This window comes from Tamandua tetradactyla, chromosome 5, assembly GCF_023851605.1.
Source record: "Tamandua tetradactyla isolate mTamTet1 chromosome 5, mTamTet1.pri, whole genome shotgun sequence".
Taxonomy (NCBI): domain Eukaryota; kingdom Metazoa; phylum Chordata; class Mammalia; order Pilosa; family Myrmecophagidae; genus Tamandua; species Tamandua tetradactyla.
This window is the reverse complement of record NC_135331.1, coordinates 166134348-166146433: the sequence shown is the minus strand read 5'-3', so window position 1 is coordinate 166146433 and position 12086 is coordinate 166134348. Positions and strand designations below refer to the sequence as shown.

The 12086-nt window shown below is 36.4% G+C and overlaps 1 protein-coding gene across 1 annotated transcript in view; it reads left to right on the top strand.

The window, feature by feature from the left end:
- The window catches only part of SEC63 (SEC63 protein translocation regulator), a 106055-nt gene extending 99368 nt beyond the window's left edge, over nt 1–6687 (top strand). The window contains exons 20-21 of the mRNA XM_077162564.1: nt 4545–4649; nt 5595–6687. Coding sequence (XP_077018679.1) covers nt 4545–4649; nt 5595–5738 — 249 coding nt within the window. The 3' untranslated portion in view covers nt 5739–6687. The remainder of the gene's footprint in view (nt 1–4544; nt 4650–5594) is intronic.
- Nucleotides 6688–12086: the final 5399 nt, after the last annotated feature.

The window sequence follows — 12086 nt, the reverse complement described above, 5'->3', positions numbered from 1 at the left end:
CTTCTTTTTGTTTGTCCCTTCCCTTGTTTATATCCTCCCTCAATTCATTGATTTGATTTTTGATGAGATTTTCCATGTCTATTCAAACATCCTAAATTAATTGTTTCAACTGCTGTATCTCATTTGAATTGTTGGTTTGTTCCTTTGACTGGGCCATATCTTCAATTTTCCTAGTAAGATTTGTTTTGTTTTGTGTTTTGCTGGCATTTAGGCATTTAATTTCCTTAATTAATTTATTCTGGAAATTGTTTTCACTCTCTTACCTGGGATTTTCTTGCTGGATGGTTTTGTTCTCTATTCTTTAACATTTGGTTCAGCTTATTCTAGACCTCTAGCACAGGTCTAGCACAGGTTTTGTTTAATGGATCAAAAATTTTTTTCAGTTCTTGTTTCTTGCCTTGTCTGTATAGTGCCTATATATATATATGTATTGTTTTTTTTTTAATTTTTTTTTTTTCTGAGGAGGGTCTACTTAGGTATTCTAGACTCCAATCAGATTTTCCCAGACCATACTGTCCTCCTCTCAGGAGGAAAGAGTCACTTGCATCAGTTTTCCCTGAGGGTGAGAACCAGCCGGTTGACAGATTTTCCTATGAACCCTCTTAACTCTGTGTTTTTCTTATCCTGCCCAGTATGTGGCGCTTGTCTGCCTGCGGGTCCCACCAGCATAAAATAATGTGGTACCTTTAACTTCAGCAGACTCTCCCTGCTGGGGGTGTGGTAGAGACAGAGGAGAGGTTGTAGGCTGGCTTTAATCACTTCAGTTTTCCAGTCCCTGGGTCTGAATTCCTTGAGGGAGGGATTCCACCTGAGCTGGGCCCTACTTGTCTCCTGGGGAAGGCACAGCCTCAAGGGAATTACCTCCTTTCACCTGACCAGCCTCTTTGTCTCTCAGTCAAGGTTAATTCTACCTTTGCAATTGTAAAAACAAAATCCTTCTCAGAGCAGGACCCTTGTTCTCGGGTTTGTTAATCAAGAGCTTAAGTTGGTATGTTGCTCTATGTATCTCCAGGTCCTATGTACCCCCTCTTTTTTTTTTTTTTTTTTTTTTTTAGGGTCCAGACCTTTTCAAGTATTTTGTGCTGTCTGATAAAAAAAGCTTGTTTTTTTGTTTGTTTGTTTTTTCCACCGTCAGCCCTGCCCCCTCTGTGCCGGGGCAAAAACTAGTAACTTTAGCTTTTATTCAAGGTTTAGCTGAGCTGGGGGCCTATTTTTAGTAGTCAAAATTTGTTAATTAATTCCGCAGTTGGAGCTTGGTTGAGCCCAGCCCCTTGCTGTTAGTAAAGTCTCTTTCCTCTCCCCTCTGGGAACCAGCCTGTGGGGGAGGGGCATTGGCCGCCGTGCCTTGGGAGGCTCACGGTTCTGGGTGGGCTCGCAGCCAGTCCAGCTTGTCCAGGCTGGGTTACACTGTGTGTCCGGTCACTGATGTGGCCGCAGCAGTTGTTCTGTACTGTTTCTGGCTACTTACTAGCTGCTCTGGAGGACGAACTAAATTCTGCACCCCACTAAGCCGCCATCATGGACCAAAAAAAAAAAAAAACTAAGAGTATTTCTTTGACACTAACAGTTTAATTTTATTTTTTTCAATTTCAGGTTAATTTTTTAAGAGGTAACACATTCACTGAGTTTAAAAAGTCAGAAATACAAAAGTATACATAGTGAAATATCCTATACCTTTGTCTCCCAGTCACATTCTGCTTCCTGGTGACCATTGATGTATCAGATTTTTATGTATTCTTCATGTGAGTTTGTTTGTAAATTACAAGCAAATACCTACGTTTATTTTCTCCAGTTTTACACAAAAGGTAACACAGACCTTGTTCTTTACCTTACCTTTTTTTCTCAATAAAATTGGAATTTGTTCCATGCTAGTACATAAAAATTTTCTCATTGGTTTTTACAGCTGCATGATCTTTTTTAAAAATTTTTTTATTAATTTTTAAATTTTTTTTAAAAATATGACAAGAAAGAAACAAATATTAACATACGATCATTCCATTCTGCATATATAATCAGTAATTCACAGTATCATCACATAGTTGCATATTCATCATCATGCATGATCTTTTATGTGATCATACTTTTATTTATTTACTACTCCCCTATTAGGTGAACTTATAAGGTGCTTCTAGTCTTTTGCTGCAATAAAAAACCTTATATATGGGGCGGGCCGCGGTGGCTCAGCGGGCAAAGTGCTTGCCTGCTATGCCGGAGGACCTCGGTTCGATTCCCGGCCCCAGCCCATGTAACAAAAACGGAGAAACAGAATACAATAAAACAAGAAAATGTTTAAAAATGTTTCCCTTTCTTCCTTCCTTCCTTCCTTCTATCCTTCCTTCCTTCTCTCTGTCTTTCCTTTAAAAAAAAAAAAAACCTTATATGTCATTTCGCATGTGTGAACATATCTGTAGGGTAAATCCACAGAGGTAGAATTTAGTGGGTCACAGTCTATCTACGTGTGTAATTTCTGTTGATATTGTTAGGTATTTCTCATAGAGAGAATGAATGTCTAAATATGCCTGTTGCCTTTTGGTGTTATTGAATATTGTTGCTGATCAGAAAGGTGAAAATGGTATTTGAGTGTATTTTTTTTCCTATATCTGTTATTTAAAATTTTTTTAAACCTATGGAAAAGTTGCACAGTATCTTGAACCTGCATTGACCCTCTACCTGGATTCACCGATTTTAACATTTTGCCGTATTTGTTTTATCTCTTTCTCTCTGTGTGTGTACATGCACAAAACACACATGTATAAACATATGCCCATCCCCCAACCATTTGAGGTACTTGTTGACATGATAGTTTGCCCCTAAATATTTGAACATGTACCTCCTAAGAGAAAAGGACTTCTCCTACATAACTATATTATACTCAGGATATTTTCTTTTCTTTTATTTATTTATTTTATTATTTTTATGCACTCAGGATATTTAATATTGATATTAAATGTTAATATTATCTTACATGCAATCCATATTCAGATTTCCCCAAATATTCTGCTAATGTCTATTATCACTTCATTTTAAAAATTCAGGATCCAGTAAGGATCACATATTGCGTGCAGTTGTCACAAGCTTTTATCTAGACCACTTGTCAGCCGAAGTCCAGGCAAGATGATTCAATATTCATTTGTTACTTGGTTATTCATTCTATTCATCTTAAATATTTTTGGCAAGAATACTACCTAGGTGATGTATTATTCTTAGTATGTCATGTCAGGGGTACATTATAGCAGTTTTCCCCATGTTGGTGATATTAAGATTGATCACTTAGTTAAGGCTGTTCTCAATTGTGAAGTTATTTGTGGCCTTCATATTTTGTGGAGTGATACTTGGGCACCTTGTGAATATTCTGTTCTCCAGCAGTCTTTTACCGAGTCATTTTAGCATGCATTGGCCATTCTTGCCTGAATCAGTTTTTACCAGGCTAATTTATTCAGTGTAGTTTTAAATTGGTTTGGGGAATTTTTTATGTTAAGAAATCAGCTCTTTTGATTGATATAGCAAATATTTCTCCCCAGTTTTACTATAATTATGGTTGTTTTTACCAAGCAGAAATGGAATATAAATACTTAGTTGTGTATCTACTTATTTACTTTTATATAGTATGATTTATAATCTTTTCTTTTGTGGCTTCTAGGTTTTATGTCATAGTGAGAAAGAACAAACTGAAAATTTTAAAGATTCTTCCATGATTTCTTGTTTCTTTGTATTAGCATAATTTTAATATAGTATCTTTGCTATAGAATCTAAATTTGGAGGCAGATTGCCATCACCAGACCATTCAAATGTCATTTAAAAGAATTTCCCGGGGCGGGCCGCGGTGGCTCAGCGGGCAAAGTGCTTGCCTGCTATGCCGGAGGACCTCGGTTCGATTCCCGGCCCCAGCCCATGTAACAAAAACGGAGAAACAGAATACAATAAAACAAGAAAATGTTTAAAAAATGTTTCCCTTTCTTCCTTCCTTCCTTCCTTCTATCCTTCCTTCCTTCTCTCTGTCTTTAAAAAAAAAAAAAAAAAAAAAAGAATTTCCCTTTTTCCTATTGGGATCATATCAGGAGGAAACTCATAAGACTTTATTGTTCTTTACATTTGAATTTATGACTTGATGAGAAATGAAATATCTTCTTGACCTTTTAAGGCATTGGATTTATCTTAGACATTTGGCAAGAATTACTTCCTGTTTAGTAAAGTCTATTTTATTAATTCTAACATTGCACTTACTTATACTTTATACCCTACTTCAAGTCATCAGGGTGATGGTCAGTATAGAGCTTAATTGCATTAATATGCTTTCTTGAATTATTATGGGGATACAAATTAACTCTGTCAGTTCTGCCTAATTTGGTTGCCCTTTTGTAGAATATATTTATTTATTTTGGGGTTGGATGGGGTAGGACTTTTGTAGCATTTGTTAGGATTTTCTGTATCATCTGAATAAAACATATAGTATTAAGATAATCTGGTCTAGGAATTTTAGGAGTTTGCTGCTGTTTCTTCCTCTTCTTAAAACACAAATTTAAAGTGTTGATTTTATCTTCCAGGTAGAACTGAAGTTTCCTGCGCCAGGCAAGCCTGGAAATTATCAGTATACAGTGTTTCTGAGATCAGACTCCTATATGGGTTTGGATCAGATTAAACCATTGAAGGTAATCAATCAATATGGTAGTTTATGTGAATAACGTTGAATATACTAGAAAAGCATCTCTAGTTTTAAAATGTAGAGTAACAGGAGAAGGAAAAAAAGATTATCTCATACTTTATATACACTTGATGTACTACTCCTTCAATAATAAATTTAGGCTGTTTAAGTGTACCAATTTAGAGCCTTGAGTGTAAATTACTTAAGTGATACATTTTAATGTGCTGTAATTTTACAGGGCCTCAGCAAATGGATTCTATATTCTTTTTTTTTTTTACCTTTTTATTGTTATTTTTTATTTTTCTGATTCTGTGTTCTTTAGAAAAGTATATGTGTATTTTTCCCATAGATTTTGCTGGACTGTTTATTAATTTCTGAAGCTAACTTTTTTTTTTTTGTCATCTCAGAGTATATGCTTTTTGTAACTGTTATTTGAGGCATATGAGCCAGCAAAAGTGAGCCTATAAATATCCATGGGGAAACCACATCTCTGGTCATTGGCTATGGAGTTTTATTTCATGAATCTGGAAGCTGCCTAAAATCTCTTTGAAAGTCACACTTGGATTTTCTTTTTCCTTCAACAGTCTTCTATTAAGACATCAGTGTTTTTTCTCATAGATCAGTTATTAATGCTTTTATGCCGTAGAATATATATTTATAAATAATGTAACTTCAATGAAATCAAACTATGAAACTATATTAGAAATTTAACTACATTTACATGTTAGATTTATCTGTTTTATTTCTGGGGTCAAGTGTCTATTCTAAATGAATATGTTAATTTTTTTATGTTTTTCCTTTTATTCTAAATGCATGTGTTAAATTTAGAGTTCCATCCATAAAACCTATTTGTCATAATTGCTGTGGTCAAAGAACACCTTTTCTTTACCAGATATTTCTTCCATTATTCCTCTCTAAATTTCTGATGTCTGCATTTAATCCTTCTTTATAGTTGGAAGTTCATGAGGCTAAGCCTGTGCCAGATAATCACCCACAGTGGGATACAGCAATAGAGGGGGATGAAGACCAGGAGGACAGCGAGGGCTTTGAAGATAGCTTTGAGGAAGAAGAAGAGGAAGAGGAAGATGATGACTAAGCAATACTATGAATGGACCACAGTATTTGCACATATTTGCAAATTTTTGCTGTTTGGAAGTGTAAAATAAACCAGAAACAGTACAGAGCTGATGTTGAGGACGGTGTTAGCTTCTTTACTAGAAATCGGTGTATAATATAACTAGGCAGTGGCGCGGTGCCTTGGTACAACCTGAAAAATGCCTAAGGCTTGTTAAAGCCTTTCAAGTATGGGATGGTGCATTTATTTCCTTTGCAAATGATAATAAATCCTTTGTTATTATAACTGTCTGGAAGTGTGGGCTACGTATTATCTGATCAATTTATGGTCCCAGTAAAAGTAAAGGTACATGAGAAACAATCTATAAATGAGCAAAGTTTTCTTTGTTCAGTTTCAGTTTTAGCAAATATTAAATATGATAAATACCACAAATGTGTTTTAAGTAACATCTGCTCAAGTTTGTAATCTCTTGATAAGCTCTATTATTCATTTATTGACATTTTGCAGTGATATGAGAATATTTGTAACAGCTCCATTCACAGTTTTAAACTTTTTATTTTTACCTATCTGGTCATAAGTTCACATTCTGTCACATTCCACATAATATAGAGGGCTATATTTTGGGATTTTTCTTTTCTTAATTGTCCAGGGTTATCACACAGATTATAAAACTGGCTTTTAATGGCTTAAACTATTTTTTAAGCCTCTATTTTAGCAGGTCAATGCAGGATCTAATTCTTTTGATAAGATTTAGGTTTAAAAATGATTGTGGGACCATATGTTCTCTGATGTTGGTAGCTTACATTATTAAGCCTTTTTTTTAAAGGTTCACTCTAAAAGCTGAAATATGTTCTTAGCTTTTAATCTACCTATCAGAAGCCTTTTAAGGAAAAAAAAAAACATGCAAAGGAGGCACTTTTTGTATTCATTTTGGAGTCCTGTCAATAAAATAGAAGTTTGACTTGTTTTACGTTTGTGTGTGTCTTTTACTCCCAGAGAAAGGATATGAATGAGATAATCCATTCGTTTATTTTTCAACTAAAAATTTAATAACATTGTACATTTCTGCTGACGTGACTGCTGTTGCTGTATATTATAGAAAAAACACAAGTGGAAGGGTTTTCCCCTTACCACGTTCAACCTGGAGGATAGTGCTTAAAAAGAATAGAAGTGTGTACATGATGAATCATTGAGGTAAGATAAATATTTTTATTACGAGATATCGAGGAAGCATAAATCTGTAATATTATAGGACTGATTGTGATAATCCTCTCCTATCAGAATCGTCATAGGCCAAAATGCTGTTGGAATACTAATTTGTGACCTTGTTTACTTAAAAGGTTGCCACTTTACGTGCCAAATTACCATTGGTATTTTGTTACTGCACCAGTTGGAAATAAAATTTTAAAATTACCAAAACATGAATGGTTTTTTTTGGTTCTAAGTTTAGGATGTAGTATTTCCTATCACGTGGTCAAGGCAGTTCTTTCATTGGAACCTTCATCAGCTATTTTTCTTCGTAAAGCTGTTAGTGAGACCTTTCTTTGGTGGGTAGGAGTCTGTACTACTGAGGATTTGTTTCTTTGCTTCATCTTACAGGTAGCCAGTGGGTTTAACTTTCGAGTCCAGGTTTTGCTGGGAGGCTAAACTTCGAGTGAGTTGTCGGTCATATAGTGTAAGAAGGTTAGCCAGACTCGCTGCATCCAGTGAATTGAGAAGTTGGAGAAAACACATCCATGGTATAAAGTCAAGGAAAGTGATCAAATTTCACTTAAAAATGAAACAATATGTAGTTAAGTGTGCACATTTTTTTTCTTTTGTGTGCATGGTCCAGGAATTGAACTGGGTCTCCCGCATGAAAGGCGGACATTCTACCACTGAACCACCTCTGCACCCTAGTGGGCACGTTTTATAGTTTTCTTGAAAGATACTTTTCAAGAAAAATATTTCTTTTCTCAGCAGGTATTTTGTTGTAAAGAGGCTTTACAAGTTCACTCAAACTACTTACATCTCCTTGATATTAGGAAATTGTTACTTCCACCAATCCTGTTTTCATTTGCACTTGATGTGATATGTGTACTTCCCAAGCAAATAAATTTTGCTCACATGAGTTAAGTGATCTCTTTACCTGTTGCAATACTGAAATGACTGAGCCTTCAGTTCATGATTCTCATTGTCCAGCAAGTTGCTGAACTCTGCGTCCTTCTTGCTTTCTCTGGAATGAGATTAAAATAGAAACTCATATTGAGTAAAGTTCGTTTTGTTCCCATCAAGAAACAGTGAAATTTTGTCTGCAGACTAGATGAGCATTTGGTTGAAAACATTCAATATGTGTATACAAAGTGAAACTGATTGTTTGTGAAATTGTATATTTTTATTTCTTTAAATTGGTGAAGTATCTTTTAAAATGTAATTTTCCACAGGGAGGCTTAGGTTACCACAACTAGAAATGGAGGGATTTTTGTTTGGTTGGTTGGTTTTTTGGGGGGCATAGGCAGGCTCCACCAGGAAGAAAGTGGAGTTTTAAATGTTAGCAATGTAAAACTTGATGATTGAGGCTCTAAGCTGTTTTCTTATATGCATATTCAATCTGAGTTAATCAGATGTCCATGTTATTTCTTTAGAAATATTTAATTTTTGTGATTCTTAAAAGAAAAAAAAAGCAGCATATTGAATAATGTTCTGTGCGCCCTGCTCTGCTTCTCCCAGCTTGTTTTGAGGGATGAAGTGTGAGCCCTGTTGACTGCAGAACCCGTGCTGTTCACTGTGTGGCAGAAAGCTCAGGCCCTGGGGGGAGGACAGAGGGTGGAGGCCAGTCAGCTAATGTGGAAATGGGCAGGGGATATTTGAAGAACTTAACGAAGTCCTCTAAGCACATTACATTTATCTTGACCACACCATTTTTCTGATTACTTGCTTCAGCCGATCAAAACCAGATACTAGAGTTTACTTTAATAAAAATTATTTCAAATGTAATTCAGTACCTTAACTATTTTTTTTTGAGGGGTTGTTCATCATTCATCACATGCATTCTGACTTTCTGTGTGCCGGGTCTGTGACTGGATACCAGAGCTGTAAAAATCAGAGCGAGTGCTCCTAAGGACCCACCGTGGTATTAGGACAGACGGACGTGTGGCGGTCCATTTTAATTCACTTGCCTTGGCTAATGGCCATTGTTTGGAATACTTTTTTTTTTTTGTCTTTATTCTATAGGAAGAGGAATTATCTTTTTTTCTTTTAGGTGTTAGCTGTTTAATTTGTTAGCTTTTTTCTTTTTAATAGGCAAACCCTCATCCTTTGGTTTTGAATATTTCTTTACAGCATTTTTTTCCCAAAATACTCTGACTTCATGAAGACCCCTACTTAGTCTGCCTTAAAGTGAAACAATTCTCAGTGAACCATAGCATGACATTTTACCAGCTGAGTAGTGATTAGTCCAAATATGTCTCAAGAAGTTAGCATCAGGCATCTTTACACATTTAAACTGGATGCTAGAGCTAGTTTGCAAACCTTAAAAATGTCTGTGACCTTGCACATTTTTCTATAACTTGAGCTAAAAATCCAAATATAGCAAATATTGGCATGCTTTAAGGCTGTGGTTTCAGGTAGAGGTGTGTATCTTAGGGGTATGCAGATGATCAATACATTGGGAAAGTGTTTAAAGGGTTATTTGTACTTAATCTCATCTTTTTCGATTTCTATTTTTGTGTGTTTTATAATGTACATAATATATTGTACAGTTGTACACTTACATAATTTATAAATAAATAATACATTTATTGGTGCATTATATATTCTTATTTGGGTGCGTGATTAAAAACATTGGACACCACTGTTTTATGGTACTGATAGGGTAACATTTAAGCTAAAAAGATTTTAGTACCTTTGGCCTTAGACCATTTAAGATCACAGAGTGATGTACTCTCCTGGCATTGAAATGGCTGGCATCCACTGTGGCCCCAGAAAGCAAGTGATACTTTTGAGATGAGACCATAAGTAGGTTTGGTGGGAGGGTTAATAGATGCGAGGGTTCTAAGCAGCTGTTGTACATGGAATGGAAACAGGACAGATGAAAGCAGAAGTGCTGGGGGGTCTTACGGGGACTTGGAGCAAAAGTTCCAACTCTGTTAGTGGTCTCAGCAATCACAGGTTAAGTGTAGAAAGGGCTGTCCACTCAGTCTTCAATATTCATATGAAAGAAGTACTGCCCGGTGTTGTTCAGCAGTAACCTGTTCAGGCTAGATACACAGTGGGAGTTCTGCTGTCCTGACCTTTCTGAGCAACTGAGGTTCACACTTTAAAATCTCAGGCACCATATAGATATCAGCAGTTTCCATAAAAAGCAACTTAAAACTATCTCCCTGTAGTTTTTAGTCTGGTTCCACTAGAGGGTGATAGGGCTATACTTTTCTTCAGGGAAAGAATGGTTTAACTTGAAGGTACAATGCTTGTAAAAAAAATATAAGGTGCTCTTTATTTGCACTAGGAACCAACATTAAAGAAATGCTTTGCAGTTTCTCTCCGTCTTCTCGGATAACCTCCTTTAATCTTTTTATATTCTTTTCTAAACTTTTTCTTTCTTACATATGTCCTTTAAGACATTTAATTTACTTCTAGGTTTTTGGCTGGAAACATTAATTCCCTTTGCAAAAACTCCAGAAGACAATCCATGTTTATTCATTTATGCTAGAATATATTAGATTATTTGCTTGAAAGAGGTGGGCAATCACCTAGGGGACAGAAATCCTATTCTACAGAATTTAAATTTTGCGGATGGATGGTGTCAAGAACTGTGAAGGGTCTGAGTTTTATTCTTCATGCATGCTAACAGATTAAATCTGCCATGGTGTCACGTCAGAGCCACAGCAGGTGCAAGAGCTTCATGTTCACATCTGCTCCCCTTTTCACCCCAAGTTCCACGGTGGGTGCTGCTCATGCTGACACTATGGGTGTGTCATAGCTGTGCAACCCTAAGCTTAGGGAAACCTAATCCTTTGAAGTTTCTGCTGGCAAGTCTGTCCAGTTTATATTATCCTGGACAGCAAACAAGTCTACCCTCTGCCTGGAAGGGAGACACTACTTCTACCAAGGCTGTTTACTATATAAACATCCTTTAAAAGGCTTTCTAGAACAAAAGCTCTTGTGCCTCTGCTTACAAGGCATGCAGAATCATGAGGCACCCAGGAAAATTGTCTCCCAACAGTTGCAATTCCACTTGTAAAGTACCCTGTTTACAAAGAGGTATAGAGCACTTATTTTCAAAGGGAATGGAGTTCTGTTTATTGAACTTTAGTACCAGTGAGGCCATCTTCCTTGAGGATAATGTGTGTTTAAACAATCACAAATGTTTTACCTTATTGTCAAAGATGGTTTCATGTCATAACTGAGGATAGGTCTCTTACCTGTATACCAACTAAAAAATGTTCAGAATTTTCCAAGTTGAATTCAGCCCATTCAGTGTGATAACAGAAAAAGGGTGTTTTGAAAAAGTGAACATTTTACCTATTATATATTGTAACCATAAAAGATTTTGATTATTGACCTGCGCCCAACCCAACATTACCTTCCCACCCTTCCCACCCCCCACAAAAAAAATCACTTCCCTCCTGACAAACTTAACGTTCACTTCCAGATGAGTCCGGTTCCTTACAGAAGAGCTGCCTTACTTTTAGTGATGTCCTTTCTCCAAAGATGCTGCTTAAGCACAGGGAGTCATTGGGCCTTCTGTGGTTGAAATAATCGAGGAGCCTTAGAAAGATTCTTCTGCACTGACTCACTGGCATTCAGTCATCCTTTAAAGGAAGATTTTGACTGAAAAAATAATTTTGAGATGATACAGGTGAATAGAGAGGGTCGTGAAATTTGCAAATGGGTATTTTCATAAAACAATAAGATGTGATTAAAATTCAATGAAAGATTTCTTTTTAAAATGATCTTTAAACCAGGTCTGAGGATCCCCGAGGAGACAGTCTAATGATATTACTGGGATAACTATATTATTGATAGGCATTCGTCTGAGTCTATATTGTTTCAAATCCATCTGCTTAATTTATAATTGCATCCAAAGCTTCTCCAGTTTTTTTATTTCTTGATTCTCTGCCACGTTCTTAGGACTCTAATCATAGACTACTTTGTATGTCACTTTCCTGGTTCCTCCGAACGGTTACAGTTCATCTTCCCGACAACATGAGAGAGACGGAGAGAGAAGGGGGAGAACCTGGGGAAGTGAGCCGGCTTGAGAATAGACAAGGGCACCACTTTCAAGTGCCCTGAAGGTGCTGCTCTCCCCACAGCCAACTCCTGGTTCAGAATTCTGCATTTACGCTTTCCCACAATCCCCAAAGACATCTTTCCTCACCCACCCAACTC